The sequence below is a fragment of the Leuciscus leuciscus genome (assembly GCF_965113295.1).
Source record: "Leuciscus leuciscus genome assembly, chromosome: 3".
In the NCBI taxonomy this organism is placed as follows: Eukaryota; Metazoa; Chordata; class Actinopteri; order Cypriniformes; family Leuciscidae; genus Leuciscus; species Leuciscus leuciscus.
Window position 1 is genome coordinate 45,036,697 of NC_138727.1, and position 27,374 is coordinate 45,064,070.

The 27,374-nt window shown below is 36.9% G+C and overlaps 1 protein-coding gene across 8 annotated transcripts in view; it reads right to left on the reverse strand.

The window, feature by feature from the left end:
* gab1 (GRB2-associated binding protein 1) overlaps window positions 1-27,374 on the reverse strand; it is a 77,289-nt gene that overhangs the window by 44,944 nt on the left and 4,971 nt on the right. The window contains exon 1 of one of the 8 annotated variants that reach the window (XM_082163231.1): window positions 23,452-24,193. The exons of 4 other annotated variants lie outside the window; for them this stretch is intronic. In XM_082163231.1, coding sequence (XP_082019357.1) covers window positions 23,452-23,454 — 3 coding nt within the window. In that variant the 5' untranslated portion in view covers window positions 23,455-24,193. 3 more of the 8 variants (XM_082163228.1, XM_082163230.1, XM_082163235.1) reach the window with 3 other exon arrangements.

Consider the following 27,374-nt stretch of genomic DNA (forward strand, 5'->3'; position numbering starts at 1 on the left):
CGATTAAACATTTGCAATAAAATAATTTGTTGTTCAACGTTGATTAGCTCCAGCTGCGACAACACTCTCTTTCTTTCGCTCGCCATTGTCGGAAATGAAAAAGCGGAACCGGCGCATGGAACCAAAACAAACTAGGAAAGAGATTCGCGAACCACACCACCCCCCTAGCGTTCTGGCGGTGAAATGCACCGCGATGCAACGCAACCCGACGCAGAACCATAAAACGGTCACGACGCCGTTGGAGTGACGGCGTAGCTACGCCGTGGAGTTGACGCAGAAGCATAATGAGGGCTTTATGTGGATCTAAAACTGACTTTTTTTCTTTGGAACTCCAAAATTCATTTTTAAAGAATACAATGGCTACTACTAGAGGTCAACAGACTGATCGCTTTGACGATTAATCGGCACTGAAAAACGATTTCTGAAACAATCGGTTATTGGCAAAAATCCATACCGATAGTTTTTCCGGGTTGCGTCCGTTGCTGGAGCGGCTGGGAAGGGTCCGCTGTCATTACACAGTATGAGAGCGCTAAGAAGGGTCTGCTGGCAGTACACAGTGCAAGAGCGGCCTCTAGAGGAGAAATAAAACCATCACTGATGCCTTGTGGAGTTTGTTTTGACACACAAGACTGCATGCTGCACAGAACGGGACACTTCAGAAACGGATTTAAAACAGACAACAAAACAGTATGTATGCAGTACATGTTTTCATATCATTATAAAGTCATTAAATTGTTGACTAGATTTTGCATTCGTGGAAAACAGCAGTATGTTTGCCATTGAGGCTGAGAGGGCGCTAACATTTGACAAAAATACACTCAATACGGACCCAAATATTTAATGTCGCGATTGTTACAATCTATTTGCATTAGTTTATATCCATTTGTTCGGATTCGATATGCAGCGAAGTTGCATATTTAAAGCTAGTAAAACATAAATCAGAAACGCATTTAATTTCAGTTCCTTTTTTCATCATTACTGTAATGCATATTTTGATTAGATAATAATAAAGTGTTCTAAAATAGAAGCAAATAAAGTGAGAGAGTATACAATATACATGTGTGTCTAATTACAATGATATGGCTTTTGTGTAGATATTTTAAGATGGCCATCTTTAAGCATGACTGTTTGGATTTACATGAAATGGTAACACTACAATAATAATTAATTTGTAACATTAACTAAGGTTAAATAAAAGTGTTGTTCACTGTTAATTAAAAATTAAAATTTTTAAGTTGTATCTCTTAACATTAGTCAATGCACTATGAATGAACACAAATAATCAAGGTATAATTAATATATTATATATATGTATATGTATGTATATATGTGTATGTATGTATGTATGTATGTATGTATGTATGTATGTATGTATGTATGTATAGAGTGTGTTATGTTGGTTTTCAGTATCCATTTTACAATCTATCGGTTGATTAATCGGTTATCGGACCAGCATGGTCCAACCTAGTAATCGATAAAATTCACTATCGGGTCGACCTCTACCCACTACAATACAATGAAAATTAATGGGGACTGGGACTGTAAAGCTCTAAAATGATAAAGCACTATAAAAGTATTATATAAACAGTCTTTATGGCATCTTTATTAATTATACCACATCTTCTGAAGCTGTATAGTTGCTTTGTGTGAGGAAAACACCAAAATGTGATACTCAAAGTTGTTATTCACTGAAAAACTTACAGCAAATTAGAAATTATGAGGTTATGACTATGACATTTGGTTTCAAGACATGCAAAAACCAGTGAAGTTTGGCAATAAATACTGTTAACATGACATTTGTATAATCAATAAGATTTATGTAGTCAATTTCAGAGTTGTTGTGGAGGTTATCAGTATCACCGAAATACATTGCATGGTTTAAAAGACTTGGAATATAGTGCATTAGTCATATGGAAAATCTTTTCACTTTCATAATATGGAAAAGTGCCAGTATTTTCTTAAAACAATAATCTGTTCAATGGAAAAGTTATACAGGTTTAGAATGACATGAAGGTGAGTCAACGGACAGAATTTCATTTTGGGGTGAAGCATTCCCAAGTACAAAAAAAAAAAAAAATGGCATGTGTTATCAAGAATGAAATGCCTATACTTGACAAACCACAACAATTTAAAATATTTGCATCCATTGAATTGAAGGAGGGTGCTTTATTCCAGTAATATATTTCAAAGCATAGCGTTCTGAAGCACTCAAGCTCTGCCCCCTGAGCAGCTCACCAGCCCATTACAATCTAATGTTTTCCAGGCCTGTGTAATCTAATCGAATGCGAGAGTGACCCACCGAAATGAAGCTATATCACACAGTGATTCTCTTAGCTGCACAAAAAGAGCAGACCATTTAGAAGAACAGATTTAGAGAGATTTATAAAGCACCTGCCATATTATGAGGTCACCTGCTAAATAACTTTCATGGGTGAAGCAATATGGGTGTCTCATGTCTAATCTTTTAGAAATCTCCACATTCATCCTAGAATTGTTATACATGATTTATTTAATTTTTTTTACATCAATGGTCAACTAAATGGAAAAAGATAAGTGCATCTCCTTTTTTATGCAAATTTCCATCATTATCTTAAGTGTGCAGGAATATATTCATTGCCACTGTCTTGATCCTTTTATTTTAAAAGCAATCACTAGGACGGAAGATCTTGGAGACCGTACAGGCTCAGCCAATATGGCTGCACTCACCTGTGACTAATAAGAAAGGTGCGCCTACATATTGCTTCAGTCGTGTGCGAAATCCCAAACTCTTATTTTCCATGTGCGTCTCAATTGGCCTGGTGCCGTTTTACTTGAATATTATCACCTTTGTCATTGTTTTCTCTACCTGCAACCTTAACCTTCACATGAACTATACTGACACCACACACCAGCGCTGGAATGGCCAAAACAACAGTAAAAACAAGCAGGACAGAGTGAAGTTAGCTAATGACAAGCAAGATCCTCAGGTCAGGCCACACATGAGTTGCTGCTAACAGAACATTTATGTGAATAACAAGATAGAATGTCCAACCTCAAACTTTAATGCCTTTTCTCACCTACTTTTTTTTGGAAATATTTTCACACAGTCGAGCAAAAGCAGGGTTTGTTTTTTATCAACACCTGACAAAGTTTGCCACCATGTGCTTACATTTTTTTCTGCAGAACATCAGAAACAAAATGCTTTGCACAAACAAACAAAAAAAGAAGTGAGCTATAACCAAACATGAAGTTTGGACTGCTTTGTTCTGGAATGCTTTATCCTGCAATCCACTTTCAGTATTTGTGGTCTGGAAGACATGAAAGTATAAGGTCCAGCAGAAGAAAGGTTGAAATAAAACACTGTGTTCTTGGATAAATTCCTCAGTCTCCCTTGTCTTCATGCTCTATGACCTGGACTCTAAAAGCAGCAAGCTCAAAGTATTGTGGGAGATCTGGGAGGAAATCTGAAATCCCCCTCTGTGTCAGGACATTATGTGAGAGAAAGAGAAACAGAGAAAGTTAAAAAAGATAGTCAGTATGTAAGAAGGGATGGGCCTGTTGTCCCAACCTTGATTCAAATAACCTTGGGAATGATTCAGGCAGCTGTGCAGTCCTGCCCTCACAGAACACCCATTCTCAATCATGGTATTTTTTTATATGAAGCCAAGCCCTTAGTAAGGTCATCCAGAGAGCTAACATGCTAGTCCTTAACCCACAAACACTTTTGAATCAAGCCTATTATAACAACCATAAAACTCTAAGTTCAATCCAGTCCAGAAGGTACAAAAGGTAAAACTTAATTTGAAATTGTACAAAAACTGCATGTAATGAACACACACTTGAACATAACATCAGGTACAGCTATCAATACAGATTTCCTGGTTCAATTCCGAGGATGGGAAATTCAAATCAAGGATGGGAATTGATTTTGGATCTTGGATCATCGTCCTTCACTATTACTGCGGTCTCATGTGAGTGACAGGTTGTCCCGCCCTCACACCGGTAAACATTAGGGGTCAGGGGAAAAAAATTATTCACATATGAATCGCGATTCTATCTACTGATTCAGTTTGATTCACACATTTTTTTTTAAATCGATTTTCTACATTTCTGATAATAACCTGATGTTGTCGGAAAAACAGGAGGTGGCAGTCCACTGCGAGAGCAGTGGTGCACCAGTGTTCGACAATGGAAGAGAGTAAAAGTGTGTCGTCCATCTTTTTTACAGTCTATGCTCCCAATAATAAGACCATCTCTGGTGCAAAAGATGAGCGTGTGCTAACGCTGTGAGAGACGAATAAAAGAGGCTGAGTGACAGCAGTGTCTGTCTCCACCAGGCTACAGTAAAATAACACGGTTACAAGGTGTGCATAATTTTTAATTACTTTATTAAATAACTCCCGACGAATTGGCACTAACAGTAGCTGCTAAGTTTGTATACTGCTGCTCTCCTTCTACTCTCTTATGAACTCTTCCCTCTCTTTATTAAAGCTCCAGGTGAAGGGTTGCCAGATAATCACAAAAAAGCAAAACAAGCTCCTTAAAATGCAAAACAATAAGCAGAGCAGACATGGCAAAACCATACCGGGGAACAAATATAAACAATAACTAGAATCCTAATATCCTTCAAAATATGAATAAAAAAGTTAAATGTAAGATATTATAAATTGATTGATTGATGAAGTAAAATGAGATTGAATAATAATAATAATCTAACAAAACTTTAAAGTGTAAATCACACCTGAGCTGTAGGTATGTTTCAGATCACCCGTTTCTGTATCAAATCGAAAATCGATTCAAAATTCGAGAATACATTTTTATTTGAATCATGAGCCCAAGAATCGTTTTGAATCAAATCGTGAGATTCCAAAAGATTCCCACCACTAGTAAAGATCACGAGGGAACATTAATTTATGTGCACGTATAAACCATTTAAATAATAAATAGGCTACTGCATTATTCCTTTAAAAAAATTAAGAATTGTCAATTTTTATTTCATGGTGTTTTTAATATTAAGTGAATTACAATTTGGACATTTTAGATTTTATTGTTTTTGCTCTATTTCACCAACGAAAATAGTACCAAACAAAGCCACGGCAGAACACAGTGCAATGCATAATTTCCCTTTCTTTGTTTTTGGTTAGCATAATTCTAACTGGTTAAGAAAAGCTCTTTTGATTAACTAGCAGAGACATGAAAAGTATGTCTATATAACTTTTAAGTGTCTACTTTTTGCTTATTTGATGTTAAAATCATTATATAAGTCACTTTGGAATGCAAGTCGCAGCACATTTTAGAAGATAAAAAAATGAAATTACAGTGTGTTTGATTAGGTTTGGAGCAAACATTTTAATAAGACTAAAAAGACTTATAGTTTGAACAGGCCTTTATTGAAGTCGCCATCTTTGATATTTACTTCTTTCACTCACTGTCATTATGGTTACACACTTTATAGCAATAATTTAAAAGGGGAATCACTTTGGTTGCTTGTTCATTCAGGCAGTGTATTCAAGCTGCTACTGAAAGCTGTTCTAAGAACGGGACGATTTAAGAGTCAATACCATTGACAATCACAAACACTGACTATTAATGCAGCCTATGAGAAACAACAACAGCCCTTAGCAGCAGAAGATAATGTAATGCAGGGAACATCCTATGCAGCAGGACCAGCTGAATAAATAACATGTACAAGGCTAGAAAATAACACCAGTTGCAACAGTCAAAATAAAAAACCTGATGTACATAGGCTACCACAAACTACAGCTGACACAATCAGTTGTTGTTCTTGGAGAACGGAGGTTAGGGCTTTCTTAACCGGTGCATATGCTTGCTGAAAATGACACGCATCAAAAACTATGGCGAAACATGACTCCGTAATAAAGCTATGCAATAACATTTCTCTCACCTTAAGCCTTCAATTGTGGCGTGTTCTCTGGGAAAATCCGGTATTGTGAAACTTCACCTATTGATCCATTGAAAAGTATGCAAGATGAAACCATGGAGCTAGAGAGTCTAGTACACAAAAGTGCACATGGTCCTACTTCCAGCTGTTTCCATCAACAACATTACCTTCAAAGCAAACTAGTACAGTTTAACTAGGAGACCCACCATCCATAGTGTTTAAAAACCATCCCGGCTGTGGCAGTCCTTGGATATTGCACTAAATAGCTTCTGTCTCCTATTCCACACTGCTCCCTTTCCAAATTACCGCCAATGTGGCAGATACGCAGGGCAAGAACGGCAGCATGTTTTCAAGTCGAGGTCATTCCATATCAATCATTTGGGCAGAGAGAGAGAGAGAGAGAGAGAGAGAGAGAGAGAGAGAGAGAGAGAGAGAGAGAGAGAGAGAGAGAGAGAGAGAGAGAGAGAGAGAGAGAGAGAGAGAGAGAGAGAGAGAGAGAGAGAGAGAGAGAGAGAGATCGATAGCCTTTAACAGCAATCCCAGGGGAATGGCCTGGTTTCATTTCCTCTCTACAGTTGGTTTAGTTTCTTTATCTCTCCTTCAGCAGAAGAAATGTGAGATGAGAGCCAGTACAGATGCAGTGTCTGGACTTCTAAAAGCTGCACTTAGATGGGATTCAAACATTAACTAAAGAGCTAAACAGAGTGCGGAACAGGGCAAAACCGTAAGCAGAAGGAGAGAGAGGGACTTAATCATTTACAGTTTACCATCACGCTTGGCTGTGGGACAACAGATGAGCAACCGGTCTCAACTGAGCAAAAATACACAGATACAAAAGTGGAAGTTTCCACTTCGCTGGCAATTTTCATCTTCCTGGTCATCTGTTCCCAACACACACTTTGAGAAAAAGACATCCTGTTTTTCCTCCATTGTCACTCGTTCGCTACATGGTTGGTCACGACTAAGTTTATACTGGTTTATGTTGGTGGGGAAAGGGGGGCTTTCCTAAAGTCTCCAAATGAAATAGGGTATCCTTAGCTTGTTACACATAAGTTGCAAAAACAATAATGGTTAACATGCAGTTGCAAATGGAACACGCTGCTGTTTAAATCACAATCTATCTCTAGATATTGTGCAATAACCGGTTTTAGAGGACTAGCAACATGACATTTCTCTGTGACCTGACTTATGATATTATATTGTATGTTATTATATACAATATTAATACAGAGCTCAAAAGGATTTTTTTTTAAGGGGCGGGTAAGTGAAAGAGAATTTTACTTGCCCGACCGGACAAGTAGCCTGATTTAAAAAAAAAAAAGAAAAATTACCAGGAAAGCCCAGAAACTTCAGTCACCAAAAATTGTTGATAATACTGATTGATAGTGGATATGTTGACATCAACAAGTTCGCAACAGTTGATGCTCAGGGCAGCTTGTCTGTGTTTGAGAGAGACTCTCGTGGAGAAATCATAACAAATGAGTGCAACAGCACACACAACAAAACTCACAGAAACATACTGCGGTAAAAATTATATTTATAACATATTATATATTATATATATCACACAAACACATGTTCCCAAATATCAACACAATTGCAAATGTGATATTGACTTTATACAACAGTTCAACAAACAAGTAATATTATGTGACTTACATTTTAGACACAATATTGGCTGTTTTTGCTCTATTTCGTCAATGAAAATAGTTTGAAACAAAGTTATAGCAGAACATATTTATTTTTTTAATGAACACATGCACATATTTCTTAATGAACACTTGCCTTGAATAATTAGGCTACTTTCAAGAAAATCTATGAAGCAATGTTTAATTAACTGAGAAATACTTAAAGGCTACATGCCATTGTTTTAATTTGGAATATATCCATATACTTATATTTAACAGATGATGAAACAAAGTATTCCAAGGCACTCACATGGTTAAACTAATGCTTTAATGATTTAGCCCAGTGTATTAAAGGATTTTTAGTTCAACCACGTGAGTTCTTTTTCGTGTAAGATGTTTTATCATCTGTTTCTAATAATATATCAATCATATTTTCAAATATTAGTATTTAATATTTTTATATATTTAAAAAAATGTGTTTACATTTTTCTTATGTTTGAATTATTTTGAATATTAATTCTAATTATATAATTATTATTTATGCTACTACAACTACTACTACTAATGAATATAAAAAACTAAAAAAAACTTTGCATAACATTCAAAGTCGAGTTGTTTACATTCAGTAGCCCTACTCCGAATTAAGTAGAAAATACAATCACACCATTAAATATTTAGCTGGACATTTTGCAACACATCTTAACTAGGCTAATCAAAACAACATAGTCCCCAACCTGATTTTCTTACCTCTGTCATCAAATTGATCAAGACTTAAAGCTACAGTTAATAGCAAAACACAAGATATGATTGCAGGACTAGAAGGAGCGACACTGTTTTTGATTTGCATCTTTCCCTGCAGAGCTGCAGTCCAGCATTAATGTGATTTGGCCATGGCCATATTGGCTAATGGTATAGAGGTTCCCTCTCTCCATTAACCGGGCTTTAATATGGCTGCTCTCAGGAAGCCCACGAGTTACATAAGAGACATTTCAAAAACAATTCCAACCTCTTCCGATCTCTTCCACTTCTGGTCACGAGACTGCATAGCCAGTAAACACATCGATGAGCGCTCTAATGCACACACAAAACCACAAACGCTCATAAATGGACTGTAGAACAAGTGAGAGTCCTCTTCGAGCAACGCTGGAGGAAAAGTTCAATATAAATACTATGGCTCTTCCAAAACAGGATACCAGACTGGCAGCCCGGGAACACATGGCACACAGAACTGGAAAGAATCTGAAGCATAAAGGAGCATCATTCAAACAGCTAGTCTTGTATTTACCTGTTGAGGTTGATTGTTGGTAATCCCAAGAGTTTGGCAAACTGATCTTGCCTTTGCGCTGTTGATGTTCTGAAAATATGGAAGTTCTGTCTCACTTTTGCTCCATTGCTAGTCTGCAACTCCCTACTCCAATAACCCATGACCAACAGGAAGTAGACACAATAGACTGAAAATAACGAGAGGCCTCCTTCTCCCCCCTTTCTCCCTCTCTTCTTTTTCCTACACTCCACCTTCCCTTAGAGGACAACACCACCCTTTTCAACACAGTGAAGAAGAAAGGTTGCAGTCACCCCAGTGATGCCTGTTGAGACTCTTTGCTCTGTAGCTCCGCCAGGATTGCAAAATAAGCTCATTGGGTCTTTTCCAATACACATCAAAACACAACATACCAATTAGAAAGAACTCTCTGATGCAAAGCCTCTGCATATAAAGTTCCAGATATCTCTTTTAAATATGTAATTGCGTGTAATTAATATGCAATGGGTAAAATTTTTTTATAATAATTATGATAAATATAATAAATTAATAAGTATTATACTATGTTCACAAGTTTGGGCTCAGTAAGATTTGTTTTAAGACATTACCACTTTTATTCAGCAGTGACGCATTAAATGAATCGAACATGAAAGTAAAGACTACTACAGTTACAAAACATTTCTATTTCAAATAAAGGATCTTAATTTGAACAAAGTTATGAAAGAAAAAAATTAAGCAGCACAACTGTTATCATCATTGATCATAATAAGAAATGTTTCTTAAGCACCAAATCAAACCATATTAGAGTGATTTCTGAAGGACCATGTGGCACTGAAGACTGGAGTAATGGCTGCTGAAAATTTGTACAAAAATAAAATAATATAAATATAAATATAAATAAGCCCCACTAGGAAATACCGAATGGTTAATGATGCTTTTTGCAAATGAAATAATAACAGAATCTAGTATCCAGATATACTAAGATCTATGAGATAACTATAGTTACTGTATGTAAGATCAGAATGCAAGCAGAATTCATAGAAGTTGAGTGTGCGTGTGTGTGTGTGTTACACACTTGCAGTCTTTCCCACTTCTCTCCAGTAGCCTCTTGTGATAACATATAATGTCATCCCAGTCACCCGACATAATCCAATCTAAGCCCGATGCTAACCACAGGAAAATCACATTTAGTGCACAGGCTAGAATTTATTTGGGCCAAATCTAATTGTCCCAATATACCTAAAGAAGACAGAGGTACAGGAAATGGAGCCATGGCATAGTGGAGATAAGGAAAAAGAGGCAGCATCCCAGAGCATCCTTCACACATTTCTCTGGCACTGATTAGATAAGTCCCAAAAAACACCAGCTCTGGTGTTTTCCATTTAGTTATTTATGACTTCCATATAACTCTGGAGCATGGAAGACTTCTTAAGTAGTAAATACAATGCATGACATGTTGCAAGTCATTTTGACTTGTTTAACCTTGAGCATTAGTGTCCCAAAGGACTGTGAGAGACAGATGACTGACCAGATTTTTCTACTGAAATCTCATCCACATCTGTACAGCAGAACTGGATCTGAATGACTTTTGAACATATTGAGAGATCCTTTAATGAACGCTGCCATCAAGACATCCTCAAGAGAGCCTACAAAGGTCTGTGCAGTTTAGACAATATTATCTGCAGTATGATTTGTAAGTACACAGTATACATTAACTTTATAACGGTTGAGTTATCATTATTTTCTGCACTTTCTCACACACATAGCCTACACATTTTTTTCCCTATACTTGTGCCCATTTCTGGGATATGTGTTAATTTTAACCTAGCAGTATTATAATTTTTAAATAATAGTTGAGTTAAATAAAACAGCCGAGCGTGTTGGGCCAAACATTTAAACCAACCCGAAAACCCAGCACTGGGTCAAAATGGGACACACCAAAAGCCAAAATGCTCCAAATTGGGTTGTTTTATAAACAGCCCAAATCATAAGCATCAGACATAAAATTATTTAAACAGATGTAATCATTCCTAAATCATATAAATAGCTAGACATAAAAAATAAAAAAAAAGACTCTCCAAAACACTTTTTTTTTTTTGTGGCTGTGCACACACATAAATTACAGTCTTGTTAAAGTCCAAGCAGGTGGTGAGGGGTGAGAGGTGTGTGTACGAGACATGATTTCAGCCCATTAGAAGCAGTGACCCCCTACAGGAGAACATCGTGTTCAGGAGCAGACTGTGAGAAAACATGCCTGCAAATCACTAGTTACAGGTGCATAGCTGTGATCTCCTAATGAGCTTATGGCAATGGAGGCGGAGGTGGGAATGGAGCTAATCTAATCAATTGATAGAAGAATAATGAGTTGTTTATGATTAGAGAATATTTGAGAGAGTCTGTCAGTGATGTCACATTAAAGTATATAAAAAAAAAACATTTCTGTAAAAAATTATTAGAAATATACAGTATAAGAGGCAAAAGAGTAAATTGCAGTAAGGGAGCAAATATATTTAAACAATATAAAATAATTATGTAAAAATAACTTGACTACACTAAAGTAGTTATGTTTTTTATTTATTAAGGCAGTTTAGAATATTTAATGCTTTTTCTGTTTGTTAGAAGTATTTTTTCATGCTATATATTCGTTACCTGTTTTTTTTATATATATACCTGAAGATTTTATTAGAAAATATATACTTTAGTGACAGTGCATTATATATACACATATGCACTCTTTCAGACTATTGATTTAGAAGCGTGTTTTTGTTTTGTATACAAGGAAGGAGTGAAATTGCAGAAATTACAGTATTTTAAAAATGTTAAACAGTTTGTTCAGTTCAGTGCTGTTATAATTGTCAAAAACAGAAATATGCTAATAAATAAATAAATATCAGTTCTGTATATCGGTTATCGGCACATAAACAGTATTGGTAATAAAAAAAATTAAAGCAATATCAGTCGATCTCTACTTCTAAAGGACAACTAAACTGTGGCTGTTGCACTATATTGTGCTTGTCAAAGTAGAAACCAGCTCACTGATCAATAGCTATTAGCCCAATGTAAAGTTTCACTCAGGTTTCTGCTAGATACAAAGACATTTCAGTTCAGCTAGTGGATAAAATTATCTTACAAAGTGCTGTCATACTAACATTTTTGGGCATGTACCATAGTAAAAAAAAAAAATCATTTAAAGTATTTTTGGAGTAGATTACAGAGCAGTTGTAGGGGTGAGTGACATATTTTAAAAGAAAAAAAAGTGCATTATGCCAAAGTCGATTTGTCCAGTCATGCTTCTGGTGACTCGAGATAAAATTCTGTTCCCCATCTCCCTCCCATATCACTATCCTAACTAAATAAAAACAAAAATGCCCCATATAATGAAATTATACAATATTCTACAATATTTTGGTAATTTACAATATCTCATGATATCAAAAAACACTTACAATTATTATTCTTAAGAGAGGCCTACCTTTCTTTCAATTATCACCAATTTTATGAATTTTAACTTTCTTTTTTTTAAACAGTCATACGGTCATTGCAATGAAACAACTATAAACAAAAATAAATAAAATAATAATAAATAAATACATAAATAAAGTCAATACAAGCAATGAGGCTCTCTGTTTTGCAGTGTTTTCTTTGGTTCTGATGCCTCTATGAATGTAGAAATAAATAAATAAATAAGTCTGAAATAAGCACTGTCATGCCTGACTACTTGCAACTAATACGTATAACAATGTTGGCATTTAAAAACAAAGGCACAAAAGTTTGCAAGCGTCTTTATGAGTGTGTGTACCCTTTACAAGGCCATCCAAAAGGCATTTCAAAGGTTATAGATTACGTCTAAGCACTAGCTGTGGAACACCAAGTGGTAAGGCATGGGCTAGTCATCTGACCAAGATGGAGAGAAACAAAGGGGCATGACATCAACAAATACGCAAACAGGGCAGGCTCACTCACTGCCCCTCTCTTCTTCAGTTCCCTCCATCCCTGCTCTTTGATCCAAGGGGGCGATAGTTACGCTAGCATAAAAAGGTCAGCGGGGTTGCACTTTGCCTGCATGAGTCAACTGCTCTCCTCCCCGCTCCTCTTTCCTTTCTATCTATCGCTCTCAAAGTCACATGTCTTCGTCAAAGCTGCGTCATTCACATTCAACACATTCTTCTGGCCTGGGCAGCCTCTGTTCACATGACTGGAGCACTGCTTAGGTCTGTCCGACAGCCTGCCCAAACAATTCCCTCTTCTTTAGTACCAAACACTCTGTCAAATGGGGCCCAAAATGCACGGTGACCTCCCCAACTCTAGTGTCAGGTAGAAAATCCTCATGAGTCTCAGAGGACTTTCTGAATTTTTCAGTTTGTGTCGCTACATCAAGAACACCAAAGGCAAACATAACAGCTGGAAAGGTCTGTAAATATGCATACCACAAAATCCAGTTTTCACACCTTTTGAACAATGAATTTCCATGATATTTCCAAGACTTTACTTTCCTGTTTTGCATCAAAAATAGCAACTGCACTCACAAAGAGCAACTTTCCACAGACAAATGTTTTGTATTGATAACAACAATTATTTATATGAAACAAATGTTCATGACTTTCAAATATTATTAATTTCCTCAACTTTTCTAGCCCTGAAAACCACTATTTTAAAAGTTTTACATGACCGAGGGAACCCTGAATATCAAACACAAAAGAATGCACGAAATATTATTTTTTTTCCATGATGCAACATGATGGAAGTAACTAACAACATTGTGATGTACATCCGAGTAAAAATAATTAATAATTAAAAAAAATGTAGGGCCGGGACTCATCCATCCATCGGTTGTTGATTGGATGAAGGCAGACCTGAATGTGAGCTTGCAGTAAATTCTAAGAACGGTCCGGGTTTTAAGCAGACTAAATGATTGGAGAAGTCCAGCATTCACCACCAGAGAGAAGTCGTTTCACCAGAAGATCGATCGAGTTATGTTATTTTAATAAAAATAACAGGATCAAAAAACAGTTAAAAAAACAAATCATATATGCATGGATCAATCATTCACAATAAGGACATTGGAAAATGCTTTCATTTCATGTCAACTTAAAAAAATAAAAAAATAAAAAATCTAAAAGGACACAAAACTCAGAATTAATAATTTACAGAACTGTAATTTCATCTAGCGTCATTGAACATTCCCTACAGGTTTCCATTGGCTGGTCAAACAGACAGTCCTGCCCCAAACTCATTGGTTGAGCCACTTGTGCAGTTTTAGCCTCGCAAGGAAACAACAATGGTTTGATAGTGTCTACATATTTGAGAGATATCAACCTGCAAATCACTCACTTACAGTTGTCAAATAAAGCTGTAAAAATGTACCTGAAAAATGTTCAAGCTTTCAGACAAATCTGCAGAAGTGAATTTAAATTTGATGAAAAATAAGTAAATGCTCTTCATCAAGCAGATAATATGACCTTAGTGAAGGGTTCAGGTTCCAAAGTCAAGCATGCCCTCTCAGCATTTACAGTTAAAAAACCTGCAGGCTACCAGCACCTACTCGTATAGAGACTTCAGAAGAAACTCTGGAGCCACTTATCTGCAGTGTAAGCCAGGTGTCTTTCTCCAAGAACCGTAAGATCAACAAAACGTGCAATGAGGAAATGAAAGGAACCCGTACTGACCTTGAGAGCAGAGCAGATTTAGTGGAATGAAACTTAATCCAAAGTTCTTGGGGAAAAGGACGATGAAGGTTATGGAACAAACAATTAAAAATCAGAAGTCAAATGAAGACTGGAAACAACACATCCCGAATCAGCACTGCGAGTGGAGAGCATTCACTTCAGAAACGAGCCTGAGCACTGCATGGTCTATACTGGAGGTCTTTTGGACTTACACTGTATACTGTATAGCTGTATCTCTGTTGGCATGATGGCAGGCTGAAGATATCAAGCCACATTGAGCAGCCCTTCTAATGCAATCAGGAGAAAAAAGCACTCTCACAAGACACTGGTCGCTGAGAGCTCTCTCCCTCCACACACATACATGCTCGCAGTGAGGGGGAAGGGCAGTCCAATGTGAGCCAGGCCACAGCAGACTCACGGTAACCTGAGAAATTACACGGGGCGGCGGCGGCATTTCACAGCTTGTCTCCAGCCTGACCCCTCCTACACACTAGTAGCCCACTACGATCCTAAGTAGGGACAGGGAGAACCTGGGAAGCATTTAGGCCATTAGATCCACAGCCAAATCAAAAACCAGGAGCCCCTCATCCACCTCCTGATGGTTCAACCCCCCCCCCCCATAACCGGTCCAAACCATATTTAAAAATAGGTAACAGTTTACGATAAGTTTCAATTTGTTAAAAAAGTTACTTCATAACTGGAAACTCTGTTATCATTTATTCACCACCCAATGATGTTTGTTCATCAAGAAAGAACAATAGAGTTTCCATTTACCACAATTGATGTGCTGCTCTATTTGTGTACATTTTTATATGTGAAGTGAATAAAAGCCTTCATTAAATCTGCTTGATCGAGTCTCTTCGAAGACTTGGGTTAAATGATTCATATAGATTTATTTTACAATGTCTCTCTGATATTTTTCAAGTACCAACGTTTTGGGTGGACTTTTTTTTTTAGACACAAAAATCTCTTAGGTTTCATTAAAAATACCTTCATTTCTGTCTTGAAGATGAACAAATGGGTGAATAAATGATGACATTGTTCATTTTTAAGTAAACTAACCCTTTAACATTAGTTAACTATTCAATTAGTTAATTTTTTTAGTCTAGTGATTATTGTTAATCACTGTAAATAAGCTACTGACCCCCACCTGCACGACGATCACCGAAGATGTTTAAGGCGCTATTGTGAAACGTAGTATTTGAGCACACAAAGCAGATATACAAGTCTAAAGGCCCGTTCACACCAAGGACGATAACTATAAAGATAACAATAAAGATATAGTCCTAAATATCGTCAATCAATATTAAAGAATAGCAGAGTCCACACAAAAGCTATAACAATAATAGCACAGAGAAACTATGTCATTGGAATCACTTTAAGAACGATTTTATCTATAGCTGATGAATGATAAAAACATTGACAGCCAATCAGATTCCATCCTGCTGTAACAAGCTCAAGCATTTAAAGCGACAGACAAGAACGAGCTTAGAATAAACAGAACAATATTGTCCGCTGGTGTGGAAGCTAATATAGTTATCTTTATAGTTATTGTTCTTGGCGTGAATGGGCCTTAAGAAAACTATTATTAACTTGAGTTGTTCATTTTAACCTTTAATAATAATTCCAGCTGACATGGCTCCCTGTATGTTTCCTTGAGAAAAATTAACACGTAGCAAATGTACCTGATATTTATCCAAATTAATCGATATTGAATCAAGATCGGAATCGTTTCACAAGATTATTAATTGAAATCATGAAATTTTTGGCAAGAACTAATAAAAACAGTAGACTACAAGTTATTGTACCATGTAAACATTGTAACGTTGTCACTAAATTAAATGACATTCTGTTTAGTTACCAAATGTTTTGACATCACAATACACATACTGTAGGGGTGTGACGAGACACTTATCTCATGAGACGAGACACGAGATTGGGCTCACGAGAACGAGACGAGATTTTTAGAAATCTTTAGAAAAAAAGATTTTTAGAAATCCTCAATGACTAAGTTCATGACTGGAAAAATAGTCTGCAGGGGCCGGTTGCACCAGCTGTGCGTAAGTTATAACTTAGCCTAGTTTTGACGTAAATGGACACTAAGTTACGACTTGCGCACTTATAAATATTTTTGCGTTGCACCATTAAACTTAGTTGAAGCGTAACTCTACGTATAAACTAAATATTTACGGCAGCCTCCAATCAGGAGTAATGGATGGAATAAAATATCAGACAGACTGAACTGCATCAATAAGCTCTTCTTTTACCTGACAGACTTCAATTCTTTAGACATATATGATTATGCTGACATTTACACTCGCTTACATTTTAAGAGAGAGAACATTATGTGAAAAGATGACTTTGTTAGCGGCTATCTTTAACACAAACCCATCCTAAACAGCACGCCGCTGTGTGCATCTGTCAATGTTGAGCATGTCAAATATCAGTTATTATTTTTTGTATCAATATTTATTTATTGATCCTTATTCATTTCATTTCAAATACAGTTTCTGAATGTTATTTACATATAAAAACACTTATGCTATTCATGATCAAGTAGGCTATCGGATTTAATGGAAACTTATTTTTATCGTTAGTAACGTGAGGCAAAAGAATGAAGGATAAACTGAAATTCACAGCATTTCAACACAACATCTGCTCACGTATTTGAAGGCTGCTATTGGATCATCGAGGCTAAACGTAATTTATGCGACTACACATTACTTTGCTGAGAGCTTACGACCTACTAGCTACGTTCTGCCTTTCGAACAAATGGTGCAACGGAATAGGAGTTAGTTATAAACTAGCTAGTAGTAGTTACTAAGCCTTTAGTTTTGACTTTACGTTCCAATTTAAGAAAGAACTTACGAACGGCTGGTGCAACCCCACCCAGATGCATTTTGAAATGTTTTAACTAATAATCTTCTAATGAATGTCATTTCAGTTCTACTTTATGACTATGAATTAGCATATGCATTGAAAGACAACAATATACAAGCACTGCTAAAGTTTTTGCCACAAACTCAACTGACTGGCTTCTCTCCTGTATGATTTAATATGAGTCTCTTCAGACCTTACTTTACATTAATGAGCTTCCAGAACTTCTGATTGAGGCTGTGTGTGACCTCCTGATTGAACTCCTTTACACATATTGAACATAGAAATAAAAACAGTATAAATAACAAAAATAAATAACAGTTTTCTCTTAGTCTTATTAAGTGCAAACAATAAGTGCAAGTGCAACCATAATCAAAGTACTGCAACGCACAGACTCTTTATAATTGTTGTTTTATTTTGCACATAAGGTGGAGAGTTCGGAAAAGGCCGGGTAGGGGAAAACGAGCGAGTGAGTAAGGCTGGTGCGTTTGTGTACAGTTGTTCTTGCGTTCCGATTAAAAGTTCAGAAACGGAGCCTCCCTCGTCTGTCGTTCTTCAGACGTTACAGTAGTCTACTATCTCAATATTCAAAGTGCAAACAGAGACCAAAACAGAAACCAGATCCACAACTACACAGTCCAGAGATAGGTTTGATATTGGGAGACGGGCTATTGTATGCAGCCTAATTTGCGCGCACCAAGGAACTCACGTTTTATTTTCACTTTTGGATTTGCGATTTCACGTACTCTGTGTAAAGGCAGCGGCGGTGCTGAGCGCGCATTCTACAAGATATATGACATTTATCAGACGCTTTATTGTGCAACGAATCCTTCGCCATTGTCACGCGATCAGTGAAATGTGATTCGTTCGTGCTGCACTGTATGCGACTGCAACTCATGCTGGATGAGCAGAGCAGACGTTTACGTTTTTTTTTTTTATAAGAACAGCAAAACGACAGTGGAGGCATGTAATGTGAATGTTATAGCATGTCTATGAGAGTAAATTTGGATTATTATGTCAGTCATTCTGGAGTGTCACTACAATAGCCAAAACTGATTCTTCAATCCCACGCGGCTCTGTTTTCCAGCGCAGGTCCTGCAGCCTACTCATTCGCTCTCTCTCCAACACCTCCTCTCAATGTACTCAAGCCTATAACTAGGCTTCATTCCAAATAAAGAAAAGAGAAAGAGAGAGAAAGTGCTCTCTACAGCCATCTGGGAACCATCAGCAGTGGTAGCACAGGATATGGTCGCCATGCTGCTGTAAGGCACCCCAGAACACAACCGAACGACACGTTAAGAGCAGAAGAGCAGCTAGAGAGAGAGAGAGAGAGAGAGAGAGAGAGAGAGAGAGAGAGAGAGAGAGAGAGAGAGAGAGAGAGAGAGAGAGAGAGAGAGAGAGAGAGAGAGAGAGAGAGAGAGAGAGAGAGAGAGAGACTTGACAAACTTGGATTCCTGTGCAGCATGGGACTGTATTTGTGTATTTGCAGTTTAACGCCTTTCAGCTGCTCAAGGATTCACCCAATATGAGTTAATCTGCAACCTTTAAATAACAACAATAATAACTATTATTATTATTATTATTGTTGTTGTTTAATAAGTATTAATTAATCATTACAAATATTTAATATTTATTATTAACATAATAATATATATTTAATATTCATTATTATTTAATGTTATTAAATATTAATAGTTATAAAATTGTATATTTAATAGCAATACGACATTATTATTTTATACAAATTAATTAAATATTAAATTATATTTATTTTTATATTATTAACATGTAATAATCATTATTATTGCTGTTATGGTTTATTATAAATATTATGAAATATTACCATTCATAACTGATAAATAATAATTTAGCATAGCAGTGCTATTTAGATGATCTTATCTGTATACAAATCCAAAAACTCTAGCACTCAGTTATTTATTTATTTTTTTGGTCATTTCTTTGAACAAACCAAAGGCACCATCTCTGGTTGGCAGTGTATGTTTCTGGGGAAGAACTGCAGCCTTAAAATAGCACCTTCTAAAAACAAAAATGCTCAAATCTATTCTTAAACTGGGCTCACCCAAGAAGTCTGCATCACAAGATTTGGCAACTTCAAAAACAAAATGTCTGTTCCTGAAATCCCCCACTTCCCCTCTAAAGCTTTTTTCATTAGCTGCTAATTTCATTCCGTAAATAGAGATGGGCAGAATGGCCGACTAATAAATTAGTCATTCAAGATTATTCAGGGCTCCAGACTGCTACCTTTTTTCTTGCCGGTCAGAGTACATTTTGTTAGAGGTCGCACTGGTGCGGCCACCACTTTGTCAAACTGATAACAGCTGCCATTTCTGTTGCATATGAAAAACATCAAAAAACAAACTAAATGAAATTGGAACGAAACTGCACTTCTCGTCTTAGCTGGGCAGCGCGGACCGTTTTTCAGCTCGAACCAATATTAGACAGCGTGGCATTAACTCACAGGCCGATCTTGATCACGTGACAACACTGGGAGATCCAGTGAGAAAGAATTTGAATTCTCTGCAGAATTAATAACATCCCTGCGAGATCTAGTGCAAAGCATTCAAATTCAGCACAGAATTCTCTGTTGTAAACCATGATAGATCTCAGATCAAACAGCGCTAACGTGAAAAACCATAAACGAAAGTTATAGAAGGCTTTTCAGTCCACAAATCACCAACATTCACCATGGATTTAATGTAGCAAAGCTAACTGAAACTATTATATTGTGGCAAAATGTTTGAATATTTTCTACATTATTCATTTCAGGGTTCGTACAACCTTTTGAGAGTGAAATTCAAGCACCTTTCAAGGACGTTCAAGTGCTTCACACTTTTCCCAGCACTTCAAAGCTCTAAATATGATCCAATTTAAATGTATTTTGTGATGGCCGAAAATATTGTTTTTGTTTTTTTCTCTATGAAAATATTTTTATTTTATTTATTTTTTTACTTTTATATCAATCTCAACTCAAGCTCAGTGCTTTACTTTCATATGTGCATTTTCAAGAAATAAACATGTAATATCATTAGTTACTGCACCTTCATCTGTCAACAAAAGTTTCTTTGCAGGCACAGTGCAATGGAGAGTTCGCAGTCAAATTCTCTGAACAAACCTACAATCCTCCCGAAGCGATCCATGACGCCATTACAAAACCATCCACTTGTTCCTGACGCTGGTATCCTTCTGCAATCTGTAGACGCAAACGAGCGGTTTAAACTGGGCCCATCAAAGCAAACGTTCCTTTACGCTTTACTCATCTATTTGTCCTTTTGTCGGCAGACTCAAGCGCGTGGAGTAAAGTGAGCAGACATCTGAATTCGGTATCCAGTGTAGACACAGTCAGTGATTGCAATGGGTTCATTTTTGACGTGACTCATCCGGTGTAGGCAAGTGTCAGCCGTTAAGCGACTGAACGGCAGTAGGTGGGGCCTATGGTGCAATGATGTAAAAATATTCATCAATGTCTTGCTCTCTAACAGCAGGCATATGCAAATGCATTTGCCCATGTGACATCACAAGTACCCCAATATCCAAAGAGCTGTTTTTGGAGCTTGATTAAATGCGTTGCTTATAATGAGGAAGATGTTATAAGCTCTGATACTTGCAGGATGTTTTAATGGTACAAAGACCTCTTCAGCCTTGAACACACCAGGCCGACGGTCGGCCACTGAGCAGTTTTTGTGCGTTGGCTGACTACGTTTTCTCAGTGTGTTCCACACCGTCGGCTGAAATTGGTCCTCGTCGGCTTTTTTTTCCGGCCGATTCGACATGTTGAATTTATAATTTAAAGGTGCATTGCGCAAGTCTCTGAGTTTTTGCAGAACTATCGCAAGCGAAACTGCAGCCAGAAGTGTGCACGCTCACGGACAAAAGTTTTCTTTTTTTTAATCTTACGTGGAGTTTGCGTTGGTGTTTGAAATGAACTACAAGCCGGTCTCTTAGAATCCATCTTCTACGGAGAATGGCGGCGAATACACAAACCTGCCAGACAGCCAGGTGAGCGTGCCGTGAACGCGCATGACGTCACGGCACGCCCAGTCTAAAATTCCGGCCCGAATCCCTCTTATTTATTTTACTTTACAGGATTATAGAGACAATCTCAGTGATCAGAGAAGGGCTCATTCAGCCCATCAGGCAATTGTTTAAGCATGTATGGGTTAGAAAACGGGTATTTTTAACATGAAAAGTTGCTTAATGCACCTTTAAACTTTATATGTTAAAAGATCAAGGCAACTTTGCAAACATGCTTTAAGAATCACTGCTTTTAAAGCATCCTACAGCCATCAAATCAGCGCTTCTAAAACAAATTTTCAGCTATTTTCTGAATGTTATTCACGTCAGAAGGGCATCTTTGCTATGTTTTAAAACATTGTATCAGGTTAAACATCTTAATCACAGCATTAGACCTAATGATCTCTGTCTGTTTTTGATTCTGAAAAAATATTAAATATCAAATAAAAAAAATTTGAAAAAATGGTTTTGTGCATACAGTATATTCATACAGTAAATAATGCACTGAAGTAAAATATGCAAGTATACAGTCTAAATTGAATGGTGCTGACAAATTCATAGCACCTACTTCAGAGAGACCGAATCCAATCGATACGGCTTGTAATCAGGGCCAACTGCATTCAATTTAATCAAATAACTTCAAAGCCTCATGCAGGGCATTGTGAAAGTACAAGAGGAGTTTGGAAAACCTCAACACAAACTATGTTATATGGAAACCAGAGGACAAAAAAAAAAGGGAGAAAATGAAAGTGCGAGACTTCCATTTTCATCTTATCTAATCTCTGCATGTGAAAGAACAAGATTGAACAAATATCCCCAGTAAATAAAAGCTCACATCTGTTTACAAACTGCCTTTTCCTGTAAGCCTCTCATTGCTGTACATACTTCTGCAGTTCAGCGCTCAGGCTAAAGGCTAATTCGGGATCAGCTGACAAAACAACGCTAGTCTAGATATGCAGACAATGACACATGCAAGAATAAAAGCTTATCAAACGTGTTGTGAATCAGATTTCGAAGGCATCGATAAGCAAAGGGCCACTGAGCACTTCAGTAGGTTATAATTAGCTAAGCTCGTCATGCTCAATGACTGAACACTACAAACAAGCACTATAGATAAGGAGCACATGACTGTAGCGGGCCTCTAGAAAATAGTGAAATAAAAGCCCTTCATTAAAAAAAGTGACCAAGACACATAGGTGCCAAGATGAAAAATTAAATAATGTATTTAAGATGTTAAGCAATCAGACTATATCTATTAAACACTGCACATGCACATCATTAGACAAAAAGGCAGGCTTGTAGTTAAAATTTATGATTGCGCTGCGAAGATGTTCTATTTTCCCACCACAAAAAATTATAAAATATAATATAAATTAATAATATAACAACTAAATTCTCACCTAGAAAAAAACTCTTACAACTACATATTGTGACATAACAACGGTAGCATTTTAAAAATGATGTGGGTTTTCTTTATGTGTGCACTGTCTAGTCGAGAACATGGAGTTATAAAAACATTGAAAAGTCCCAGTGCTGATACTGGTAGGATATCAGTAGTCTTTGAGGGCCTCTCGTCCAATCAGATTAGAGGACTGGAACTAACTGTTGCATATATAATTATACATAGATATTTTAATGTATATGTATATTATATAAATATATTGTTTTGTTTTCTATACTGCTAAGTGCTGAGAGGTTGAATGTGGAGTTTGTCATTTAGGCAACATCTTCATTTATTATTCATGAAATAGCAACAAACAGTAAAATTCCTAGGTTAAGGGGTGATCACACTACACTTTGCCTGAATTAAAAGAATGCATATTTTTGCGGTGAAGCAGAGTAAATTGTATATTTTTACTTTTTGGATTTATTGTTGTTTTTTATATGTTGAATTTACGTTTATAATAACATACTGCGGTGTGTGACATCACTTTGATGTTGTGTGCTCAAAGTGTAGTGTGACTGGCTTTATCCTGGATGTGTAACCTACGGTTACACATAAAGATTGTAGACTGCAGTTGCCACAAATAGCATTCTATTCACTGAAATTATTACCACTGATTCCAATATTAAAGTCCATACAATATTAAAATCATGCAGCCTTACCATGAAAGTGGTTTAGTACAGTAACAACAACAGGAAAAGTCAAATGCAACTTTGTTTCCGAAATACTTTCCCACCAGGAAGGGATGTAAATAGTCTGTATATAAAGTTCTGTGCTCTGGATCAAACTGATGGAGCCCTGGTGAATAATAAACTCTTGAGCTTCCCAGCAAAAATAGAAAGGTCGTAGAGTAAAGGGAGAGACTATGTTTGGTTATGTGTGTGTGCGCGTGCGTGTGTGTGTGTGTGTGTGTGTGTGTGTGTTTTAAAGAGGCACGTCCCCTTCCCTGCTCCCAGACAGAGGCTGCCTTTGGAGGCCCTCTAGAGAGCAGACTGTGTGAATGAGTTACGACAGCTGAGGCCTCTTCCCTCACCACTGGAATCCTAAAACACACACCATGCTGCCAATAAAATCAAATCAACCGAGCAACAAATGCTTATCCAATGCTAATGTAATGTTTTCGTGAGAACCTGCATACACCTAAGGCGCCAGAGATCGCCTGCAAAAAACTGCACAGATCACGTTAAATGCGGGTACACGGTCGTACGTATTCCAAAATGTCAGCATCATATAAGCTGTTTCCCATGAGGTCTCTAAACATTATTTCTGTTATGTTCTTGAATAGGTTAAAACTAGAGTTGAGTCTTAGATATATGGCAGCGATAAACAGTTACGGTAACAGTTAAAGGGATAGTTCACCCAAAACTCATTTACTCACCCTCAAGTTGTTCCAAACCTGTAAGAATTACTTTCTTCTGCTGAACACAAAAGAAGATATTTGGAAGAAGCAACCAAACAGGACCAAGGCCCTACTGACTCCCATTGTATGGAGAGAGAGATAAATAATACTATGGAAGTCAATGGGGCCCCATCAACTGTTTGGTTAATAACATTCTTCAAAATATCTTCTTTTGTATTTCAACAGAAGAAAGAAACACATACAGGTTTGGAACAACATGAGGGTGATAAATTATGACATAATTTAAATTTTTGGGTGAAATATCCCTTTAATAATGCTATATAAAGCAATATACCAAAAAGACAAATTTGCATTGTGTGTTTTCCACACAAATAGGACATTCGATAGTAACCAGACCTGGAGTATTTTTGTGCGTTAGTTAGAGGTTGAGTGAGCGGTAACCATTTTAAATAATCATTTTAACATATTATTAGACACTCCACAGCGGTTTCAAAATGTGCAGACAAACCTATTCATTCTCTGACCATTTGAAAAATAAATTCAATTATATCCTCCCTAAAAATATTCAGACAATAATCACAGCCATTATTACTAAAAGATGCGCTTACTTGTCAAGACCTTGAAATAACTGAAATGCACTCCACTAAATCAATGTTTACTTAAGCCCTTATTCTTCTTTTTTTTAAATTGCTCATCACCAGGAGTTTAGAAAAAGCACCTAAGTTAGCTTGGACCGAGATGGTCCAACTACGGATTTGGACACTAGGGATTTCAACCACAAAATGCCTCAGCCAAAAAGACTAAGCCACAGAAATGCCCTTTTCAGCCTAAAATGTCAACAGAAACTGTTATTTTAATAGCCAATAACAGAATAGTTGAGAGAGAAAAAGATTCAATTTAAATTGGATATGAAGTAGCTAAATGACGATGGTTGATTTAACAAAAACATGCATAAAATAGTACCTGAATAAACAAATAGATATTGATGTCAAAGACTTGTGGCATGTTTCTTCCCCCCCTAGTGATATGGAATGGTAGGTCAAATCAAAGGTCATCACGGGCCTTTGGGCATTTCTTCTATAATTAAATCATTTCTTGAAAAAAGTTTTTCCGAGAAAATCATTCTCTAAACTTAACATACACCCATCACACTCTTGGTTGTTAACAATAATAAATAATGTTTGCTTGCTGTAAAGCGATATAGCGTAACATCTCATGCAATTCACCAGAAGAGGAATCATCTCTCATGTGACAAGGCAGAGAAGCTTCTGTTTCTAAATACCATTCTTTTGGCAATATTTTTTATATTATATCCTGCTTCTTCCGCACATCATAATAGTGTTCATAATCATAATCATCTCTGCACTGCAAGGCATTTAAAACAAAGGCTAATTCCAAAAGAGGATTTTCAGTTTTGGTTTTCAGCCCAGTGTGTCCAGAATTTTCAGTTTCAGCCAAGAATTTTCATTTCGGTCCATCACTATTGAAAAGCTATATTGGGTAGGAGTGGAGCACATTAATATTGCAAAAGGTTTTTTCTTATTTGTTACAGTTAATAATTGATAGCAGAGGCAATCCATTATCAGGGCCCCTCTCAGCCCTGACAGAACTACTCTGGACACAAATGACCAGTCGGGGTGGGAGGGAGACTGGCAAAAAGAGGGGGAGAGGGAGAGAGAGAGAGAGAGAGAGAGAGAGAGAGAGAGAGAGAGAGAGAGAGAGAGAGAGAGAGAGAGAGAGAGAGAGAGAGAGAGAGAGAGAGAGAGAGAGAGAGAGAGAGAGAGAGAGAGAGAGAGAGAGAGAGAGAGAGAGAGAGAGAGAGAGAGAGAGAGAGAGAGAGAGAGAGTGTGTGACAAATGAGCAAAAAATGTCTGCACCAGCACCTAGCTAAGCCGATAACCCCAGCCACAAACACTGTTTGTTTCTGCAAAAAGTGGCACGATTATGTTTCCCCCAACTAAGCAGATTTAATGAATCATGACTAAAAGAAATAATTCTTTTGTTCCTCTGTGTACTCCACTGAATTCAGTGCAGCAAGCTTTTAAAATGCAACTGCATGCTTAAAAGCCGTGAGCGAGAACAGCCATTGCATGGCATGGGTAATGGCTTGCTTTGTAAATGCTTGGAGCACCTAGTGGCTTGCTGAGTTGCATTAAAGCAAAAGGGTGGAGTGTGTTCTTGATTAGATAGGTTGAGCTCCACAAATCACTAGATTTCTGCATTTTCCCCTCTGGCTCTCTTTCCCTGTTTTGCTCCAACCTCTCAATCTTCCTTGACGCTTATTGCACTGTGGAAAGCTGCTGTGTACTACCAACCATAAACAAAATAATTTCACAATCTCAGAAATAAGCTACCGCAAAGCAGGACTGAAAAAAGCAACAGTAAACACAGACGTGCATATTGTTGTCATTGGGACACATTTCAATCAATACCACAGTCATAGTAGTTTTCTGCGTAGTTGTCTGTCATTTGTGGCCATTTCCTATTGAAACAGGACGTTTGGGCAGGATATATATACAAGCTACAAGCTACTTGCAAGTATTTTTTATTATTAATGTATTTTTTTTATTTCATTTTTTTTTTTTATTGATTCAGTCAATACTGGATTATTTAATTGGATATATCATGCTCATTCATTTCATTCATGCTCATTCATTTCCTGTATTTTTACATATATCATGTTAATACTTAAAAACACAAATAATTTATGATTATGATTGGGTCATATGGCCAAAACCTTAAATGAGCCATTTATATATCGATAGCAATATATATCAAGTAGCCTATATATTTGCTGGAAATAAGTTTGCTATGATATCTAAATTTTCGATACAAATCACAATTCTCTATTCCAATTTCTATACCACAGCAGAATACTAGGCTAACTAAGAAATAAGTCCTACATTTTTTTTAGAATTAGTAGTAAACAGTCAGTACTCAGAAATACAATACAAAAAATGCAAATTACAAACAATATAAGTCACTTTAATACCTAATGCATGGATCCAGTATACTGATTCACATTCTCTTTACATTCACTTAAGACATAACCGACTGGGTTTATGTGAACACTCGCCAAGCCCAGCATTTTGACATGCTTTACCGTGCATTTGACCATTTCGGGCACGATAATTGTTCTATGTCGATTAATCACATTTACATAATCGACTCAATTTGGATTAATCGCACAGCCCTATAAGCAAGTAGGCTACATTCAAGATGAGC